Source organism: Hemitrygon akajei, chromosome 22, assembly GCF_048418815.1.
Source record: "Hemitrygon akajei chromosome 22, sHemAka1.3, whole genome shotgun sequence".
NCBI lineage: Eukaryota > Metazoa > Chordata > Chondrichthyes > Myliobatiformes > Dasyatidae > Hemitrygon > Hemitrygon akajei.
In genome coordinates this window covers 29023777-29046302 of record NC_133145.1, presented here as the reverse complement: position 1 = coordinate 29046302, position 22526 = coordinate 29023777, and the positions used below count along the sequence as shown (strand labels likewise).

General features: G+C 41.7%; 1 protein-coding gene across 1 annotated transcript in view; it reads left to right on the top strand.

Moving 5' to 3' along the window:
- Positions 1-15531: 15531 nt before the first annotated feature.
- b3gntl1 (UDP-GlcNAc:betaGal beta-1,3-N-acetylglucosaminyltransferase-like 1) overlaps positions 15532-22526 on the top strand; it is a 338597-nt gene continuing 331602 nt past the window's right edge. The window contains 4 exon segments of the mRNA XM_073025894.1: positions 15532-15597; positions 15764-15871; positions 15873-15932; positions 20386-20502. Of these exon segments, the coding sequence (XP_072881995.1) occupies positions 15791-15871; positions 15873-15932; positions 20386-20502 (258 nt within the window). The 5' untranslated portion in view covers positions 15532-15597; positions 15764-15790.

The following is a 22526-nucleotide window of genomic DNA, read 5'->3' as shown; positions in this document are numbered from 1 at the left end:
GGAATTGAAATAAATGCAGCAGAATTCCAATAGTCTGGCATCCAATTGTTTGGAAATCCTGATTGTTCAGCACCTGGCTCACTCATTAGTCCAGAAAGTTAACTTGGGGCCCAGAGTGAAAGAGAATTGCATGGCAAAGCTGGGATCCAGTGTGGATGACGCTGGGGTCAGGAGAGCACTTACAACCTCCCCTCCTTTAAAATCAGCAGATGTGCAGATTCTCCGAAGAAAAATATTATAAAACTGTGTAACACGTAAAACAATGAAATTGAAGAAGTGTTTGGTATGACTGGGGTAGAATCAGAATCAGATTATTTATCAATATCCAATCAGCTGCCTTTTCTACACTGAAGTTGAAGGTCTTCTCCAAAAAATAAAATTGGGAGAGGTCTATGCCCTCCAGACTCCAAAAAGTAAACTGATATTGGATTGGGGAGCATGCCTCATGAGAATAGGTTGAGTGAACTCAGCCTTTTCTCCTTGGAGCGAAGGAGGATGAGAGGTGACCTGATAGAGGTGTATAAGATGATGAGAGACATTGATCGTGTGGATAGTCAGAGACTTTTCCCAGGGCTGAAATGGTTGCCACAAGAGGACACAGGTTTAAGGTGCTGGGGAGTAGGTACAGAGATGTCAGGAGTAAGTTTTTTACTCAGAGAGTGGTGAGTGAGTGGAATGGGCTGACAGCAACGGTGGTGGAGGTGGATACGATAGGGTCTTTTAAGAGGCCTTTAGATAGGTACAAGGAGCTTAGCAAACTAGAGGGCAATAGGTAAGCCTAGTAATTTATAAGGTAGGGACATGTTTGGCACAATTTTGTGGGCCGAAGGGCCTGCGTTGTGCTGTAGGTTTTCTATGTTTCTAAGTTGAGAATATTATTTTTCAGGGAATTTCCACCTGTTAAGTGGAAATATATATAGTATATAAAGTAAGTAGTGAAGTAGTGCAGAAAAAGAGCAGTGTGGTAATGAGGTAGTGTTCATGGGTTCATTGTCATTGTCATTCAGATATCAGATGGTGGAGGGGAGGAAGCTATTTCTAAAACATCAAATACATGGCTTCAGGCTCCTGTACCTCCTCCTTGATGGTAGCAATAAGGAAGTCCTGGGTATTGGAGGTCCTTAATGATGGATGTCACCTTTCTGAGGCACCCAGATGGTGATGCAACCAGTTAGTGTACTCTCCACAATACTCTGCACGAAATTTACACTCCAAGTCTCATCAGACTCCTAATGGAATATAGCTGTTGTTGTGCCTTCATTGTAATTGCATCAATATGTTGAGCCCAGGATAGATCTTCAGCGATATTGACACCCAATAACTTGAAACTGCTCACCCTTTCCATTTCTGATCACTCGATGAGAACTGGTGTGTGTTTCCTCGACTTCTCCTTCCTGAAGTCCACAATCAAGTCCTTAGTTTTAACGACGTTGGCTGCAAAGTTGTTGTTGCGACTCCACTCAAACAGCTGATCTATCTGACTGCTGAACGCCTCCATCTGAAATTGTGCCAACTCGAGTTGTGACATCAGCAAATTTATAGATGGTGCCTGAGCTGTATCTAGTCACACAGTCGTGGGTGTAGAGCAAGTAGAGCAGTGAGCTGAACACACATCCTTGAGGTGCACCAGTATTGATTGTCATCAAGGAGGATCAGTACTGACTGTGGTATCCCAGTCAAGGATCCAGTAGCAGGGGAGGTATAGAGCCTAAGGTTGTAGAGCTGTATGGTCATGTTGAACGCTAAGCTGAAATCAATAAATAGCAGCCCTGACATAGGTATTGCTATTGTCCAGGTGACTCATGGCCGAGTAAATAGCCAGTGAGATTGTATCCACTGTAGACCTAGAGTGGCGATAGGCAAATTGAAGTTCCGTGCGTAGGCAGGAGTTGATTCTGGCCATGACCAATCTCTCAATGATGAACTGCACTTCGTCACAGAGGATGTGAGTGCAACTGGGAAATAGACGTTGAGGCAGCTCACTCTGTTCTTCTTGGGCACTGGTATGATAGGCGCCTTTTGAAGCAGGTGGGAACCTCTGACTACAGCAGTGAGAGATTGAAGATTTTGTTGACCATTCCTGTCAGTTGGTTGGCACAGGTATTCAATGCCCTATCACAGTGATTCCCAACAGGCCTGGTATCGCTCCCCCACCTCCCCAAGGGAGTGGTTATGTGTCCTAAGGGGGCATTAGGGGAAGTAGACGTCACAGGGAGACGTTCAAGATTCCTGGGGCTGGGGGGCAATAAGCGGCACCTAACTTGAAGCACGAGACCTGATCGACTGTTAGTAGAGCAGTCAGTTCCAAAAACAAAGGATGAGGCACTGGGAACACAGGAAGAACCATAGCTCTGCAGGCCACGAGCACAATGCATCCTAAACTTGGCAATATCATCCAACCTTACCAACCAAACACACATTATTGGGGATGCATAAATTAGCAACCAGGGTGCCCAACAGTTCCCCTTGACTTGCAAAGAGTCTGAAGGCAGTGAAGCCTTGATCCTAATCCTGCTAAGAAACAGAAACTACAGAAAGCTTGTCAATAGAATGTTACATACCTGGAGTATGGTTTTATTCCATTCCCATCAGATCATCGATGCCCCAGGTATCCTATTTGTAATATTGTACTGTCTAATGAAGCCATGAACCATCAAGATCAATAGGTTTCAGGAACACTTCTGTAAAATATACCTTGAAAAGGCTACTTATGGTATTAACAGTTCCAGAAGATGAAAGAAGCATTTGAAAAGCATTGCACACTCAAGTCATTTGCCAAGAAAGCTAAAAATGATATTGAGAGCGGGTCATTTCTTCTAATAACATTTCCAAAATGATAGCAAAGTGTGGCAAATCTCATGCAATTGGTGAAAGATTAATCATGCCTGCTGTATCAGAAGTGCTCACCACTGTTCTCAAAATGGATGCCAGTATTTTAAAAATGAATCCTCTGAGTAAAAGCCCTGTAGCTCGCTGTATTGACGAAATGAGTGAAGACATTGAGTACCAACTATGCACAGAGCTACAAAAAGCAGAGTTTGGTATACAACTGGTTGAGTCAACTGTGCAAGACGACAAGGCATTGCTAATGGTATATGTAACGGTTTATCAAAAATGAAAACGTTTATGAAGAGATTCTCTTTTGTCAAAAGTTAAAACAAGTATCAACAGAAAATCAGTCTGTGACTAGCTCAAAATGTACATTGAGGATAAAAGTATTCTGATTAGGAACATGATTTCTTGTGCAACAGATGGAGCACCATATACGATAGCTCGCCTTGCCAGTTTACTGGTATTTATGAAAAAATTACCTCCAATTCTGCTTGCAATCCATTGCATAATTCATCATCAACATCTCATAGCCAAAAACCTCAGCCAGCGACTGTTTTCAAGCATGACTCTTGTAATATCTGCTGTCAACAAAATTAAAGATCAACCACTAAATAGCAGAATATTTCACCAGTTATGCCAAGATGATGATGAAGAGTTTGAATCCTTGCTTCTTCACAGTGAAGTGCATTGGCTGTCAAAAGGTTGCTGCTTAAAACGTTTCTTTGATCTTTTTGACACTGTAGTTTAATTTTTGCTCAAAGTCGACAAGAGCTTGTAAAACAAGATTGAACTTCTATATGGAGATGTGGCATAACTAGCTGATCTGTATGACAGAATGAACACTCTAAATATGAAACTGCAGGGTGAGAATGTCAATTTAATCCAGGTAAAAAGTGTAGTGTCTACTTTTTATCGAAAAATTGGAAATATATAAGCAAAACATTGGGAGAAGAGTATTCTCACAGTTTCCCTGCATAGAAACGATATGTATGGAACCCAAGGAAATAGCGGACTTTGCTTCAGTATTCACTACAGAAAAGGATCTTGATGATTGTAGGGATGACTTGCAGTGGACTGAAAAGCTTGAGAATGTAGATATTAAGAAAGAGAATGTTCCTGAGCTTTTGAAAAGCATCAAGTCACTGGGACCAGGTGGAATGTACCCCAGGCTACTGTGGGAAGCGAGGGAGAAGATTGCTGAGCCTCTGGCAATGAGCTTTGCATCATCAATGGGGACAGGAGAGGTTCCGGAGGATTGGAGGGTTGCAGATGTTGTTCCCTTATTCAAGAAAGGGAGTAGAGATATCCCAGGAATTTATAGGCCAGTGAGTCTTACCTCAGTGGTTGGTAAGTTGATGGAGAAGATCCTGAGAGCAGGATTTATGAACATTTGGAGAAGCATTATATGATTAGGAATAGTAAGCATAGCTTTGTTAAAGGCAGGTTGTGCATTACGAGCCAGATTGAATTTTTTGAGGATGTGACTAAGCACATTGATAAAGGTAGAGCCGTAGATGTAGTGTATATGGATTTTAGCAAGGCATTTGATAAGGCAAAGCTTATTGAGAAAGTAAGGAGGCATGAGATCCAAGGGGACATTGCTTTGTGGATCAACCCAGATAAGTGTGAGGTGGTTCATTTTGGTAAGTCAAATATGACGGCAGAATATAGTATTAATGGTAAGACTCTTGAAAGTGTGGAGGATCAGAGGGATCTTTGGGTCCAAGTCCATAGGACGCTCAAAGCAGTTGCGCAGGTTGACTCTGTGGTTAAGAAGGCATATAGTGTATTGGCCTTCATCAATCGTGGAATTGAATTTAGGAGTCGAGAGGTAATGTTGCAGCTATATAGGACCCTGGTCAGACCCCATTTGGAGTACTGTGCTCAGATCTGGTCGCCTCACTACAGGAAGGATGTGGAAGCTATAGAAAGGGTGCAGTGGAGATTTACAAAGATGTTGGCTGGATTGGGAAGCATGCCTTATGAGAATAGGCTGAGTGAACTCAGCCTTTTCTCCTTGGAGCAGTGGAGGATGACGTGACCTGATGGAGCTGTACAAAATGATGAGAGGCAATAATCGTGTGGATAGTCAGAGGCTTTTCCTCAGGGCTGAATTGGCTAGCACGAGAGGGCATAGTTTTAAGGTGCTTGGATGTAGATACAGAGGAGATTTCAGGGGTAAGTTTTTTACGCAGAGATTGGTGAGTGCATGGAATGGGCTGCTGGTGGTCGCGGTGGTGAAGGCGGAAACGATAGGGTCTTTTAAGAGTCTCCTGGATGGCTAGATGGAGCTTAGAAAAATAGAGGGATATGGGTAAAGCCTAGGTAGTTCTAAGGTAGGGTCATGTTCAGCACAGCTTTATGGGCCGAAGGGCCTGTATTGTGCTGTATGTTTTCTATGTTTCTATGAAAGTTTGGCACTCTTTTCCACAGACGGTGATTTGGAAGTGTACTGCATACACCTGCAGTCACTGAAAAAGATTTTCAGAATCAGTTCAAGGAAATGAACAAACTGGGAATTCCGGACTGGGTAATTAACCCATTTCTTTGCAAGGTGGAAGAACAGGAAGAGAGCTTGCTAGAAGAAATGATCGAAATTCAGAATGATGAGGATGCAAAAAATGCTTTTCAAAAATGTCTTTGTGGTATGTGGCTACACTGTCTATACAAAGTTTCCTGATCCTTGGAGATGAGCCAAATTGCTCTTCAATGCATTTCCATCCTCCTAACCTGTTGAAAGAGGCTTCAGTGGAGTGAACCACATACTCACAAAAAAAACAGAAACCATTGGACATCGTTATGTGTGGGGACTTATGGCTTTTGCCCTCACAACTTGAACCAGGTATTTCGACTTTTGCTAAAAACCATCGAGTTCAAGGATCACATTGATATCGAAGCTGCTGTACAGTGCACAGGTACTCTGTAAGCTAGATTTAAGGACAAATAAAAATTTAAAGCAGAATCATTCTTCTCACGTTGCCATATGGTAGACATGTTTTTACACTACGGGGCGCCGGAAAGTATATTGTGTCTAAGAGGGGTGTTGTCAAGTATGAAAGTCCTCTGGGGGGGACATTGGTCTGAAAAAGATTCCAAAACACTGCCGTATAAGGTATGCCATCAGGCCTTGACGCCTTGTGAGGGTTCACCCTCGTGATAGATGTACTGACGTTGGTCTCCAAGACAGAGATTCCTCCAGGGATATGCACAGATGTTGTTTTATTCTCACTTTCGAAGTGCATAAAAGGCATTTAGCTCAACTGGGAGTGAAACATCACTGCTATTCATGACATTAGGTTTTGTCTTGTACAAAGTAATGGCCTGCAAGCCCCGCCAAAGCTGATGTGCATTTGATTTAGTATCTAACTTCAATCGGAATTGTCTTCTCACTTTTAAAATAGCCTTCTACAGGTCGTAAATGGACCTTTAGTATAGTTCTGGATCACCGGTCTTGAATGCCACAGATCTAGCCCTCAGCAGGCTACAATTCTGCTGGTTCATGATAGCTTTTGGTATCTCCAGTATGCTCTTGAAAGCGCACACACTTGATGAAGTCGCTGACAACCGTGGCGTATTCATTCAAATGAAGATGAATCCCTGATTATTGTCTGGTCCACCGTTTCAAAGTCCTCCTGTAAGCACTCCTCCACCTCTCTTGACCATACCTTCTTGGTCCTCACCTGTCTCTGCCTGTATGCTGGGAGTCGAAGTACAGCCAGCTGATCACACTTTCTAAAGTGCAGGCAGGTGATGGCACTGTAAGCGTTCTTGATGGCGGTTAACAGTAGTCCAGTGTGCTGGCCCCTCTGGTTCCACAGGTAGCATGTTGGTGGTAGTTATTCAGAGAGTTCTTTAAGCCGGCCTGGTTGAAATCCCCTGCAATGATAGGGAAGGCACCAGGTATGCAGCTTCATGGCTGCTGATCGTGGTGTTCAGCTCCTTCCAGTGCCTGCATGACAACGGCCAGAATTGGAATGTACACTGCTATCAGGACGATGGTGAAAAACTCCCTCAGCAGATAAAATGGACGACACTTGACCGTGAGTGTCGGGTGAGCAGGAATGAGACAGAACCGCCCAGCCTGAGCATCATGATGAGTTAATCATGAAGCATACTCGATCTTCTCTCCCTTTAAAAGAAATCAGCCGTCTTGGCATTGTGGTGGATGATGAAGCCCTCAGACAGCAGTGCTGTGTCCAAAATGGTGGGGGTGAGCCATGTTTCCATGTACACAACAGAACTACCCAAGAATCCAAAAAACTTGTTACTTCAGCACTACCAAAGTCCCATAGTGCCAGATTAATGGAGTTTAAGTTTACTGGGTTAACAGAAATGTGGCAATATTAATATTATGCTGATTATAATAAGTTTAGGAGATGGAAGGAATTTATCATCAACATGTGGGATGGGTAGTGTATCATGACAAGGTCTAAAAGTAAACTAAAATGTTATGTTATAAACTAGATCTGTAGGTCTGTGGGGATAATTGAAATGCAAGTCAGGAGATCAATGAGATGATTTAATTATAGGGAAAGAATTTATCAAAAATAACACAACAATCCTTGCCATTGTGTTTACACATGAAATGAACAAGGCAATATTGAAAAAATATTTCAGTTATTTCTGATGGATTGCTGAAGGTTGCATCAATGCTGTTTTATAAAAGGAAATAAGTAAGTAATTTCTAAGTTATACTAGAAACTTTAAAGTATACTGTATTTTTAAAGATATTTAAGATTCATAACAGTATTTTGCGAAGATTAGGATTTTGAATTAAAACAATAGTATGGAATACAGAAAAAGCTATAGCCAATATGTATAGTCCTCTGGTTGCAACACACAAAGATGATGGAGGAATTTAGTAAGACAGCCAGAATTAGAAGGTGGGAGGAGGTGAAGGAGTACAAGTTGGCAGAAAATAGTTGGAACCTGGTGAGGGGGAAGGTGGGTGGGTGGGAGAGGATGATGAGTGGGAGGAGATAGGTGGAAGAGGTAAAGGGCTGAAAAAGAAGCAATCTAATTGGAGAGGACAATGGGCAATGGGGAAAAAAAGGAAGGGGGGAAGCAGAAGGAGGTGATGGCAGCTGAGGATAACAAAATGGGGAATGGAAAAAGAGAGGAGTGTTAAGGTACCATGCCTTGCACTCCTTCTCCTCCCCTCCAGCACCTTCTTAATCTGTCTTCTGTCCCCTTCCTTTCCAGTCTTAATGAAGGGTCTCAGCCTGAAACATCGACTGCTCTTCTCCCTCCATTGATGCTGCCTGACTTGCTGAGTTCTTCCCGCATTTCGTGTGTGTTGCTCTAGATTTCCGGCAACTGTAGAATCTCTTCTGTTTATATCTCAAGCAACACATCCAGTTGTCATCAGGACCTAAGAAACTTTTTCAAGTATGCATGCAAAAAAAACTACACACCTGACATAACAAAACAATCTATTTATAAACACACAGACGCTGCAGATACTGGAAATCTTGAGCAACACTCACAAATGCTGGAGGAACTCAGCAGTCAGGCAGAATCTATGGAGAGGAATAAACAGTAGATGTTTTGGGCCGAGATCCTTCATCAGGACACAAGCACATTTATAGACAAGGACTAGTTAAAGATGTAGTTTTTAATAAATAAGTTAAAGAAATTGAAAAGTAGAGACGCAGTGTGGCCTGGCAGCTGAGTGTAAGCTGTTGCTGGTGGAGATCAATAAAGAATAAATGGGGAAGTCCAGACATTTTCCATGGTATAACAAAACAGAAAGGTGAAAACAAGAGAACTCTGAGAGAAAGATCAAGATTTTGCTTCACCCTAAGAAGAATACAATCCATAAGGGAGTACAGGTGAACTTCAGTCTATGTATATGTCATGGTCCGGTCCGTGAAGTCCACATTCTGGTTCACGGTCCAGTCCATGGACTCCAGAATCTGGGTCTTCTCCCTGTCCCTTGTTTCATTTGGGCTTAATCATACGCACCAGATTCTCGTCTTGGGTCCGGGAATATAAGTGGCCCTGGGGTTGAATGTAGGTGCTGGTTTGTCTTGTCAGTATCCTGTCCTTGCCTCTGTGGGGTTGAGTGTAGTATCCTGTCCTTGTCTCTGTGGGGTTGAGTGTAGCATCCTGGCCTTGTCTCTGTGGGGGTTCGGCTTGTCAGTATCCTGTCCTTGCCTCTGTGGGGTTGAGTGTAGTATCCTGGCCTTGTCTCTGTGGGGGTTCGGCTTGTCAGTATCCTGGCCTTGTCTCTGTGGGGTTGAGTGTAGTATCCTGTCCTTGTCTCTGTGGGGTTGAGTGTAGTATCCTGGCCTTGTCTCTGTGGGAGTTCGGCTTGTCAGTATCCTGGCCTTGTCTCTGTGGGGTTGAGTGTAGTATCCTGGCCTTGTCTCTGTGGGAGTTCAGCTTGTCAGTATCCTGTACTTGTCTCTGTGGGGTTGAGTGTAGTATCCTGGCCTTGTCTCTGTGGGAGTTCAGCTTGTCAGTATCCTGTCCTTGTCTCTGTGGGGTTTGGCTTGTCAGTATCCTGTCCTTGTCTCTGTGGGGTTGAGTGTAGTATCCTGGCCTTGTCTCTGTGGGGGTTTGGCTTGTCAGTATCCTGGCCTTGTCTCTGTGGGCAACCCATGCCTAAACCCTTGCCTCCAACCTCGCCTGTATCGCCGTCAAGTTTAGCCGCTGGAGTGAGACTGGAGCCTTGCCACGCCAACAGAAGGAACTATCTATTGTCGAGCGTGAAACTGTCTCTTTGTGTCCCTGTGTTTAGTGTCTGTGTATGAGTCCCGGCTCTACGTCCTGTTCCCAAGGAGGGGTCCCGGCTCTGTGTTCAGTGTTCCCATGCTTGAGTCCAAGGCTCAGCAGGCAGGCCGTTTGCCACTACTCGAATGGACTGACGTTGTTTGTCATTCCTTGTCCAAGTCTCAGGCTCCGAGTCAGGTTCCAGTCTGGGTCCAGGTCCCTCTTTCCTAGTCTTGTCCAGTGTTGTTTCTCCCCCACTTCCCTTGCTTTCTGACACACCAGGTCCCACTTTCCCTAGTACTTCAGTGTCTGTGTCTTGTATTTGGGTCCGTTCCCAATGCCCACCTTATAACAGTGTACTCTATATGCTAGAGGATTTGATAACTCAAGTTTTCAGAGCATAGAACAAGGGTAGTCAAGACTGCAGCACCGTGGTCAGCTCCAGAAGTCAGTAAGATATGCCCGGGGGTTTCAGTAGCAAATCTGTGGTGAAACAGCATCAGTCTCAATCAGTTGTATATTATAATCCCATACTTAAATTGAATTTGTATTGTTCAATCACTGGGTTTGAAATACAGTTAATGGAGAACCTTTATGACCAACAATATTACTATGGATGAATATTACAGTACTAGAATGTTTCCCTTGTTGATCCTAATTGATTTCCAGTCAGAACAACAGTTTCATTCACATCTCACAGAATCATGTTTCAATGCTGGTTATCGGCATATATGTTGAGGAGCAGAATTTCACTTTTAGTTGTGCTAAGTATCTGCTGCATCCAGCAAATCTGAATAAAAATACTGTAAAAGCATATATTAGGCATTTTGCACAAATTCAGGACTTGCATGTTTCCCATCAGGTCTTGAAAACAGGCCTCCTTATAGTCATGTAGGCAAATAAGAAAGACCAACAGAAGTAGGCCCCATTTGGTGACTTGTGTGCTGTCCACCACTTAGTAAAATCATGACAGATCTTTTACCTCAGCACCACTTTCCAGCACTAAAGCGTTCCAAAGCTACATTGGAAGCACCAGATAGAGTAGACGACCCCAACGTTTGCAGGTAAAGTGTTGCCTTTCCTAGAAGGACTGTTCTTGGTCTTAAATGGGGGTGAATGGACATATGTAGCACTTCTGCCATGGAAGAGTGGTTGTAGGAAGAGAGCAGGGAGTGATGAATGGACAAGGGAATCATGGAAGAAATGATCCCAGCAGGAAGCAGAGAGTCGGAAGAACATAAATATGTGTTTGGTAGTAGGGTCCCGTTGAAGACAGCGGAAGTTGCAAAGAATGATGTGCTGGATGCAGAGGCTAATGGGATGGTAGGTAAGGCCAAGAACATAAGATATAGGAGCAGAATTAGGTCCTTGAGTCTGCTCCACCATTTCATCACGGCTGATCTAATTTTCCTCTCAGCCCCAATATCCTGCTGTCTTCTCGTATCCCTTCATGTCCTGACTAATCACCTTCTGGCTTGTACCCCTCCCTCCACCCTTTATTCAGGTACCCTTTCCCTTATTTTCCAGTCCTGATGAAGGGTCTCAGCCCAAAACATCAACTGTTCGTTCATTTCCACAGATGGTCTCTGACCTGTAGAGTTCCTTCAGATGAGTTACAAACATGACACATTCTGAAGACGCTGAAAATCCAAAGCAACACACACAAAATGCTGGAGGAACTCAGCAGGTCAGGCAGTATCCATGGAAATACACAAACAGTTTTACACATGTTGGACTGACATGAGAATCCTTTCGTTCAGATCTCTGTACGGATAGGCTTTGCTTCTTAACTCTTCCACCCACCCTGCTAATTTATTTTAGTAATTGTGGAAGTGGCTGCAGTTAATACCAGATGCACAACTGATGACAGACATCCTTTAGTTACAGACAATAAGGGAAATGCACACAGGAGTGGCCAGCCCCGTTAACAATTAATGTTAATTGCTTGCACCTTTGGTTGTGCAGCTTAACCCTGGGAATAACAATTAATGTGCAATTTGTGCATGAGAATATCTAATCTGTAGCAAATTCCTGGCATCTTGAATTGTCATGTAATTTCACACATCCAGAATAAGAGCAATCAAGTCATTAGGAATAATAATGGCATGAGTTTAATGACAAGGCTATGCCTTTCCTGCTATGATATGTCTCCATCCCCCCGCCCCTGCTTTATTTTAAATTAATTCAAGAGTCATCAGCTATGCAGACTGAACTAGCATTTAATTGCTTATTCTTAGTTGTTGATAACAGAATGGTGGTGAGCCTTTTTGTACTCCTGCAAAGGAAGGAATCTCAAGCTTTTTGATGGAGTAACAATGATATGCTTCCATTTCAGGATGATGAATATAAATATAAATATAAATATAAATTTGTGATATGGTGCAACTCAAACTACCTGCGTCTCAATATCACCAAGACCAAGGAGATGGTGGTGGACTTTAGGAGATCTAGGCCTCATATGGAGCCAGTGATCATTAATGGAGAATGTGTGGAGCAGGTTAAGACCTACAAGTATCTGGGAGTACAGTTAGACGAGAAGCTAGACTGGACTGCCAACACAGATGCCTTGTGCAGGAAGGCACAGAGTCGACTGTACTTCCTAAGAAGGTTGGCGTCATTCAATGTCTGTAGTGAGATGCTGAAGATGTTCTATAGGTCAGTTGTGGAGAGCGCCCTCTTCTTTGTGGTGGCGTGTTGGGGAGGAAGCATTAAGAAGAGGGACGCCTCACGTCTTAATAAGCTGGTAAGGAAGGCGGGCTCTGTCGTGGGCAAAGTACTGGAGAGTTTAACATCGGTAGCTGAGCGAAGGGCGCTGAGTAGGCTACGGTCAATTATGGATAACTCTGAACATCCTCTACATAGCACCATCCAGAGACAGAGAAGCAGTTTCAGCGACAGGTTACTATCGATACAATGCTCCTCAGACAGGATGAAGAGGTCAATACTCCCCAATGCCATTAGGCTTTACAATTCTACCGCCAGGACTTAAGAACTTTTTAAAAGCTATTATTAATGCTTTTTGAGATAGTGATTTAGATGCATATCATATTTTTTACTGAGTTAAGTATTGTATGTAATTAGTTTTGCTACAACAAGTGTATGGGACATTGGAAAAAAGTTGAATTTCCCCATGGGGATGAATAAAGTATCTATCTATCTATCTATTTGTTATATGAAGAGCATCTGATGGCTCTGGGCCTCTATTCACTGGAATTCAGAAGAATGAGGAGTGACCTCATTGAAACCTAACAAATGGTGAAAGATCTTGATAGAGTGGATGTTTTCTAGGGTGGAAGAGTCTAGGACCAGAGGACACAGCCTCAGAGTAGAGGGGTGTCCTCTTAGAACAAAGATGAGGACAAACTTCTTTAGCCAGGGGGTGGTGAATTTGTTGCAATAGGTAGCTGTGGATGTCAAGTCTTCATTGATATTTAAGGCAGAGGTTGATAGATTTGTGACTGGTCAAGGCATGAAGGGATACGGGGAGAAGTCAGGAGTTTGGGGAATAATAGATCAGGCATCATAAAATGGCAGAGCAGACTCAATTAGCCTAATCCTGCTCTTATCTTATGGAATGGTGATCTTAAAGGAATGCATGGTAGCATAGAAATGGTAAATCTGTAATGTTATTGTAATTAATCTCATTTCCTGCTTCTGCCTGTAAGGAATTTGTACTGTTCCCCTTGACCGCATGGGTTTCCTCCAGGTGCTCAGATTTCCTTGCTCATCCCAATGATATCTAGGTTAACGTTAGTGAGTTGCTGGCGTGCTGGCTGTCCAGCAAAATCCTTGCTGATATGATTTGATGCAAATTATGCATCTTACTGTATGTTTGGTGTACAAATAACAAATACAGTTTATCTTTATCTCAAACAAGTAAAAAATCTTCAGATGCTGGAAATCTGAGCAACACACATAAAATGCTGGAGGAACACAGCATCTATGGAAAATAAAATACAGTTGATGTTTTGGGCCGAAACCTTTCGGCAGGACTGAAAAATCTCATTTGTCTAGTTGTTTTCATGTCATCTAAGTTGGTGATAACAATACTGATTTTTAAGTTAAAATTGACAAAAAGTAAACTCAAACAGATATCAGAAAGGTTTCCTAAACTCAAAAAAAGTAACAGTTAAAGATCAAAGCAAATTTATAACCATATACCTTCGTTAGACCCCACTTCAGTTCATTTTTGTCACCTCATTACAGGATGGATGCAGATACTATAGAGAGTGCAGAGAGTACAAGGATATTGCCTGGATTGGGGAGCATGCCTTACGTGAATAGGTTGAGTGAACTTGGCCTTTTCTCCTTGGAGTGACAGAGGATGAGAGGTGTATAAGATGATGAGAGTTATTGATCATGTGGATAATCAGAGGCTTTTTCCCAGGGCTGAAGTGCCTAACTCGAGGGCATAGTTTTAAGGCGCTTGGAAATAGGTACAAGGGGGATGTCAGAGGTAAGTTTCTCACAGTGATGGGTGTGTAGAATGAACTGCCAGTGAAGGTGGTTGAATTGATAAAAAATTAATTAATTGACTTGATAATTATGTACTTGTCTTTTAATAATGTAGCTGTTAATAATTAACATTAAAATGTTTTACTCCTGATATCTATTTTCTAAGATTATCCAAAAATTGGCCATTATTACAGTGCAATCGAATATAGAGGTACTTTTCATGAACACAGGATTCTGGAAATCTTGAGCAAAATGGTGAAGAGACTAAGCAAGTCAATCAGCATTCATGGAGGGGCATAAAGTTGACATTTTGGGCAGAGATCCTTCAATCGGACTGCACTTTTGTAGAACATTTTTTTTCTTGCCCTTTCAGGTTGAATAAACTAATTGTTCAACAAAATGTTGCTTGGCTAAAGAGTCTTACTTTGTCAAACCTACTCATGGTAAATCTTCAGCTGACCAATTATAACGTTGGTCAATTATCTATTAAGGATCAGGATACTTCGATTGATTTGTGTCTTTTGTTCTGGTGGATTCTATGTCACTGGTATTTTGGGTAAGCTCTGGTAATGTATTATTCTGCTTTACAAGGTTAGCTTCAATATGCCATATAATGTTTACCTAATTTTCTTCCAAATATTTAATTTTTGGAATTAAATCACTTTCCTAAGGACTCTGATAAAACTGTGGACTACGGAGGAAAAATAGAACCTTGCATTTACAACTGCAGTGAATGTGGACTTGGATACAGTAGGCTGGTTGACTTTAAGTAGTTATGGATGCTTTAGTCACTGCAGAAAAAAATCTTATTCTTTTCAGTCGATGATAGTTTGGTCTTGGAAGGAGCCAATGTTAAAAAGACCGGAATTTGGACCCATTCACAGAAAAATTCGCCCCATAATCTGCAAGGCGTAACTCAGCGAGTTTAGGGCAAATAAGGGGTATATTTCACCTGACAGAAACCTCGCGGCGCCAAAAATCGCAACAAGATATTTAAAACAAGTAATCAGCGTCCGAATCTGCAGCACCGGTGCCGTTTCCCTCCTGTCGGTTAGAGGTTTAATGTAATTTTCAGTTTAAACTCAGCATAATGGATATAGCAAGTTTTTAATCATTAAAATAATATCGAAATCACTATTTCTGGTCACAATGCTTTAACTAGTCAGCAACTGTTTATTAATATTCACAGATTATTTGGAAAGCATGAGAAACAATACTGTGTAAACAATTCCGTTCGTCTACGTTTCAAAACGCAAATTAAGACTTCTAAATGATACCATAATAAAGTGAAAAATTAAATTTGTTCTAATTGTTCAATTTAATTTTAGAATTTTTAAGCTTTTATTTCACCGCGTAAGAGAACCAATACCACGTCCAAGGATTGATTGACATCTGTGGTGCTTCCTGGAGTTCTATACCGGGGAATAGTTACAGCTTTACTGACCAATCAGCGACCAGTAATTCCAAATTTTTCTCAGAGGCTGCAGTGTAGCCCAATCATCGCCGAGAGGAGGCGGGACGCATTGCTGGAAGCAGCGCGTGCGGTTCTTCCGGAGAATGATTTTTTTTCCCTCTGCGGGTTAATTTCATCTGATGGTATTAGTTTGGGAAGGTTGCCCACTCTTATGTAAACATTTCTATTATTTAAATCGTTGTTTGTAAGGCGTGAGCAGACGGAGCAGTTTCTGTTTTGCAAGTTTTGGTCGGTTGAGGGCATATCTAGTTTCGGTAGGCCTTGAGTACATGTTTTTTTTTAATGCAGGGGATCCCGTATTACTTTTGTATTTAAATGTCAGCTTGCGTATCAGTTCCCAATAAATCTACAAAAGGCGAAGTCGAAGATGTTGCTGGTTCCAAAACAACAAAACACAGAGAAAAAAAGTGACGAGCGCAGATTAAACTGTGGGAGGGAAGATTACCTAAGTGATGTGGTATGTTGAGCAGCTGAAATGAATTATACATTTTCATACATGGATCTCGTGCAAGTTTATTGTTTTGCAATACATGATCAACAAAAGCAGTTACAATCACATTTTTATTTTGGAGATGGGCAATGATGCTTGACTTGATGCTTTTAAACTCGGCCTGGTTTTATTGCTGCTACAAGCTGTCAATTCCCCTCCCAAATACATCATTAAACAATTTTAAAGTTTTAATCGATTCATATCAGTGAGTTGTTGGCATCCTACATTTGGGAAATGGTTTCCCATCAATGTGTTAATCCTAAACTTTGTCGGACATAGTCCTGAATACACTGTATTTGGTGCCCTCTGTTTCTTAGTGTTAACAATTAGCTTCAAAAACAGTTGCACATTGTTATGCCATATTCAATGTTTTCATTTGATATCAGAGAATGTATACAATATACAACCTGAAATTCTTATTCTCCGCCGACATCCTCAGAACAAGAAATGCCCCAAAGAATGACAGAATAAAAACACACGAACCCCAAAGCCCCCTGCCCCCTCCCACATGCAATCAGCTTCAACCCTCCCCCCCCCCATTTCTTCTAGCAAAAAACATAAGCATTCCCACCACCCGTGCCAAAGTTGTACCAATGATGGGTAAATTGTTTAGTCCAAGGTCCTACAATAACACAGCTCTTTTCAAAATAGCACTGAGGTTTAGTGTTGAGGGAAGCAGATGCACCCCTGGTTTAATAAGTCTGAAATATGACTTCTGACCATGCAGTATGTCTGCAATGCTGCTCTAGAATATTGCCCAACTATCCACAAGCGGGCTTGGAGTTCATAACCTCCTGGTTCAGAAATGAGCCAGAACTTAATTGGTCATGCTAACCTTGGAGAACTTTGTTTGAAGGCTGAATGGGCTAGATTGGTGCATTCCTGTGAATTATACATCTTTTTAATATGAAGTGTTTTTGGACAGTTATAATTTAGCATTACCATTAGCTGAAAGCAATTGGAATGCTGTCTGCCCCATTTTTGTGATTCCAAGGGTGAAATGATTTAAATTGAACCAGTCTCTGCTGTCCTCTATATTGGTCTTGGGACAGGCGTGAGAGTTGGATGAAGAAACCTGCCTGGATTCAGAAACAAGGGGCCCTGCAGATGCTTGAGCAGAACACACAAAATGCTGGAGGAATGGGCAGCATCTATAAAGGGGAAACAGTCAATGTTTTGGGCTGAGACCCTAATGAAGGGTCTCTGGTTTCAACTGTCACCTGCCAACTTGCACTTCCTCCCCTTCGACCCCACCTTTTCATTTTGGCGTTTCTTTCCAGTCCTGATGGAAGGTCTCTGGCCAAAACATCAGTGTTTATTCCTCTCCATCGATGCCGCCTGGATTGCTAAATTCCTCCAGCATTTTGTGTGTGTTGCCTGGATTCATATTTTTTTAATTTTAATTATCTTCAGGAATATTATAAATGAATTAAAAATTTGAGTTAAGTTTTCAGTGGTAACTTGCATTCAGTGTACACCTGCTGGTTAATGCAAACATCTAATCAGCCAATCGTGGCAACAGCTCAATGCGTAAAAGTAAGAGGACATGGTCAAGAGGTTCAGTTATTGTTCAGACCAAACATTAGAATAGGGAAGAAATGTGATCTAAGTGACTTTGATTGTGGAATAACTATTTGTTGCAGTTGAGTTGATTTGATCTCAGAAACTGCTGAACTCCTGGGATTTTCATGCAAAACAGTCTCTAGAGTTTACAGAGAATGGTGCAAAAAAAAATAAAATCCAGTGAGTGGCAGTTCAGTGAGCAAAGGCACCTTGTTAGTAAGAGGTCAGAGCGGAATGACCAGAAGGATCAAGCTGACAGGAAGGGAACAGTAACACAAATGGCCACACGTTACAACAGTGGTGTGCAGAAGAAAATCTCTAAAGCAATCAACACATTGAACCTTGAAGTGGATGGGCTACAGCAGCAGATGACCACGAGCATACAGCAATATACTCAGTGGCTACTTTATTAGGTACCCCCTGTACCTAATAAAGTGGCCGCTGAGTGTGTTGTCCTGGTTGAGTAAAATCCCTCCACTGTGAGATTGGGCATGAGTGTCATCAATGTCACACAAACCAATTTAGACCAGTAATCCAATGTTGTATGTTTGAACTGCAAACATGAGTCATGTAATGCAGATTAGCTCATGCATTGCCAGTGCTCCTCTGCTGCGGAACCAGCGAGTTGATGAATCGTTTCTTCCTCTTTCTGTTTCTCGTGTTCCCTATCTGGTGAATAGAGAACCCCGCAGCACAGGAACAGGCCCTCAGCCTCACAAAGTCAAGTGTTGGCCATGAAACCAATGCAGAGTAATCCAATCTGATCGCATGTAGTCTAGATTGCTTGCCCGCTGATGTGTCTGTCTAAATGCTTCTATTGCTTCCCCGGGTGGTGCTTTCCAGTCACTTACCATTCTGTGTAAGAAAAGCAAATAAATAACTTGCCTTGTAAGTCTCCTTTAAACTTCCCCCTCTAAAGCTGTGCTCTCTAGGACTTGACCCTCGGGGAAAGGACTCTGACCATCTACCCTGTCTGTGCCTCTATTGTAGATATCCCTATCATGTAGATCAGAATAGAAGAAAGAAGGGAATGTCAGTTGGCCGATTAGTAGCCATCTCTTTTTCAGTTTAGCAAACTGGTCAAGTTACCACCTCTACCTCCCTGTTCCCAGCTCTCAACCTTTGCATCAGATGAAGTACTTCATCTAATGATTCTTGTCCCTTAGGCTGGTTCTGCGAAGAATGATAACTGTGTCACAATTACAAGAAGGTTTGATCATTGTAAAACTGTAAATTCTAGATGATTTAAATTTAAACCAAATGTACTTTTTTTAAAACTCTCCACCTCTTGAAAACAAGTCTTTTTATATAAAATAGACATTACAAAATGTGATAAGTGGGTTAAATTATGATTTTGTGGGTTAAATTAAAAGATTCCTTGTATAGATGGTTACATAGTTAATGGATATGAATGTTTGCAATTACTGGAAAGACAAATTACAAAAGTAATGTAGTGATGTGGAATTCAAATGTACTTTGAATCTGCATTTTTGAATTATTTCCCTTCTCAAAATCCTGTTCTCTTATTGTTTGGTAATTAAAATCGGATTCCACGTGGATGGGAGGAACTACCCCATGGCTGTTTGCTTATTCTCACCTTGGCTTTTTCACTTTATTTCAAATGAGCTATTAAAAAAATTGGTAACCTCCTATGTTTAGTTTAAGCATCAAAGATTAAACTGATGCTTCTCGCACAGGCACCATAGTAAAGAGGAAGAGCTGCCAACAGGTCAGCGGTGAAAACTGAGGTGACGTTTGCAAATGAAAAGATAATGGTTTTGTTACATTATCACCATGGTAATTTATTTGCTACTCAGTGTAAGAACTCTGCCTCTGCCTATCCTTGAATGTATGTGGCAAAATATGAAATGATTCCATTCTGTGTTACGATCTTGATAGCATTACATATAGTACTGTGTTGGGGGAAAAAAAATCTTCCAGAATACAAAACAATGTGTGGCACTTCAATTGTGTTCATACATAAGTTGTAAATGTGACATGGGCTGAAGTTAACTTGGCTGCTTAAGATCTTCCCTAGAATAATAGTATTTAATTGACCAGGAATGTTTGTCTCTGCCCGCTTTCCTAGCATGTGTTTTAAAAAAAAAATCTGCAGATGTGCTTTATTTTTCCCTAATGTTTGTGCTCAATTCCTGATGTACTGATATCTTGCAAGTGATTCCAAGAGTGTGGTAACTCTCTGGTGCAATGCCAGCAAGCCATTCTTCGGCAGGACTCAAATAGAGTTATGTGACCCTGGGGGAAAGATTCAGCTGAGTCGAGTGGTATTGCCACCCTGCGTTCATTTTCTACTCAAACTGCAGTTGCCATCTTTCATGTAGCACAGCTTGAGATATCCAGGTTTCTTACCGATTCTTCAACCTCTTGTGTTCCAGAAACATAAAACTATTCTTTCAAGAAGGGCTTCAATGGATATCAGTCAAAAGAAATTGTACCCTCTTTTCCTGTTTAACTTGAGGGCACTAAGCTAAGCACTAGAATGGTTGTGGCTGCTTCAGTCTAAAATAAAATTGTGAATAAAATTCCTCTGTGTATATATCTTAATAAGCATTCAGTTTCTTATCTGTCAAAAGTCATGGAAGAGGGAAAAATGAATAGTTTATTTAACTTGAGCACAGATTTCCAATTAATTTACTTCAAGTTCAATGAGAAACGAATAAATATTTTAAAATGATGGAGGTTAAATCCGTCTAAAATGGACATTTTGACCATTGGGAAATGGAAAATATTTCACTGTTTTTGATGTTACATTATTTTGGACATGAGTCATGAAGTGGACTGTTCCTTCTTCAATTTGCCTTTGTGCATTTATTACTTTCTTTCATTTGATTTGCAGGCTATCATTCTGCCTGTTCATAACGCAGCAAGATGGTTGGATGAGTGCCTTCAGTCAGTTTTGGACCAGGATTTCCAGGGATCAATGCAGTTGTCAGTTTTCAATGATGCAAGCAAGGTTGTACATATCCTTCCTATTGTTATGACTACAACTGCTACCGCTATTTATTATTGGATTATTTTTGTAACATTTTCTTGGAGCTTTTTATCGAAAGTGTAGAATAGTGAAAGAAAGTGAAACCTTGGAGCTCGAACCCACCTTCTTTTGATTTGCTGAGTGAGTGCCATGTGTTGTGCTTTCACTACACCGAGTGCTGGCAAGAATTAAGAATTGCCAGCTAAAAAGTTGCCTTTCAAGCGTTAAAAGTTACTGAGCATTTTCATACGTAAAACTCTTCTGATGTGGTGCACCTACTGCCACTGTGGATGAAAATGGTGCAGGCGTTTTGGCCCAAAATAATGCATTCTTCATCATTCTCAAAACAATGGACTGGAACACATAGGCTTCCATGGATGGGAATAGAGTTCCCAGATTTAAGCAGAAGGTGCTGGAAGTAGCAGTGGAGGTCAAGAGAATATCCTGTTTACTGGTGGAGTCAGGTGACTTACTAATGTTGCAGTACAAGACGGCTGGTAGTAAGTGGCCAGAGAGTGAGAGTTTACTGAGAGTGGAGCAATACAAAAAGGAATATCAGGATGCCTCAAGGTGTGGCTCTCAATGTTCCAGTATCGCTCCATCATGCATCCTCTGTAAAACTTACTTGCAGTGGCAGCCCAGGCACATAAATATCAGATTCATGACATTCACAAGTTAAGTATAAATCATACCATCTTTACAAGAAAGAACACAATTAGAGCTTTATTTTTGTAGATTATTGGGAGAAGCCACCAGCTTTCCTTCCCACAAAAGAAATGGAGATGTAGTGGAAAGTGAAGCAGGGACGAGAGGAGGGGTGGAAGAAGAAAGCGAAGTTCAGTACACTGTCATTGCATATGCAAATATACAGAAGATTTGTACGGATATAAGGGGGAGGGGGGAACTGAGAAGGCCATTTGGCCTTTCTAGCCTGCTGTGCCCCATAGTAATTTCACAACTAATATTTTTAGCTTTTGCACCACTTTCTTGCGTAATCCAAAATCTCTCTAATATAAGAGTCTATCAGTCTGTGTGGTGAATATGCTCAAAATCGCAGCCTTGGTGGCCCTCTTCAGTCATAATTTCCAAAGACTCACCACTCTCTGAAAGCAGAAACTTCTCATTTCTGTTCTGACCCTTGCTGGAGTGGTGTGGGTTGAGTTGTCCTTGTCAAGCAGGTACCTAGTACTAATAGGCTGAACAGTGAGAGGCATTACTTGAAAACAGGGCCCTCTTAGGAACTGAGCTCTGAATTTGTGAAGTAGAGTCCCATCCCCTCACTTCCTTATCATGAGTTGTACCCTGCTGAAATTGCTCATGGAGGTGAAGTACAAAGAGAGCAGGGATTGTTCTCATGACCCTGGTCTGTCGGCAGATTGGTCCCAAAGGTGAGGGAGTTGGTGTAGTTTACCTGAACTTTTGAACGTTGAACTGCATTGTACTTCCTGTTCTTGTTCGGTAGCCATTGAAAATAGACTGGATTAGTTGAAGGAGCAGGCAAGCATTATTCTACATAAATCACTTCACATTGTTCAGAGCATGGTATGGAAATGTACCATTTTAAATCTCAACTAATCAGTGCTTTTTTTTTAATAAAAAACACACACAATTGGAGAAAAATTTCTTGTTATTTGACTTGAATGTTGGTTCCTTTGTTGCCTCTCCCAACCCATTGGATGTCAATTTGTTAATTATTACAATCTCGTACATTAACAGTTCCATTCCCTCAACAGATGCTGCAAATAGCCATGGGTACCTGCACGGGCTCAGGTTAGCCTGCCTTTTTTGTTGACCAAGTGGAATAATCCATCTTCTAAGCCTGTACTGAAAACGCTCCCCGCTCTCTATGCACTACATCGACTGATGCTGCCCTCCCCCTCCCCCACTTTGTTATTCTGGCTTCTCCCCCTCCCCCTCCGGCCCTGACGAAGGGTCTCAGCCAGAAACATCGACAGTTTATTCCCCCCATAGTTGCTGCCTGACCTGCTGAATTCCTCCAGCATTTT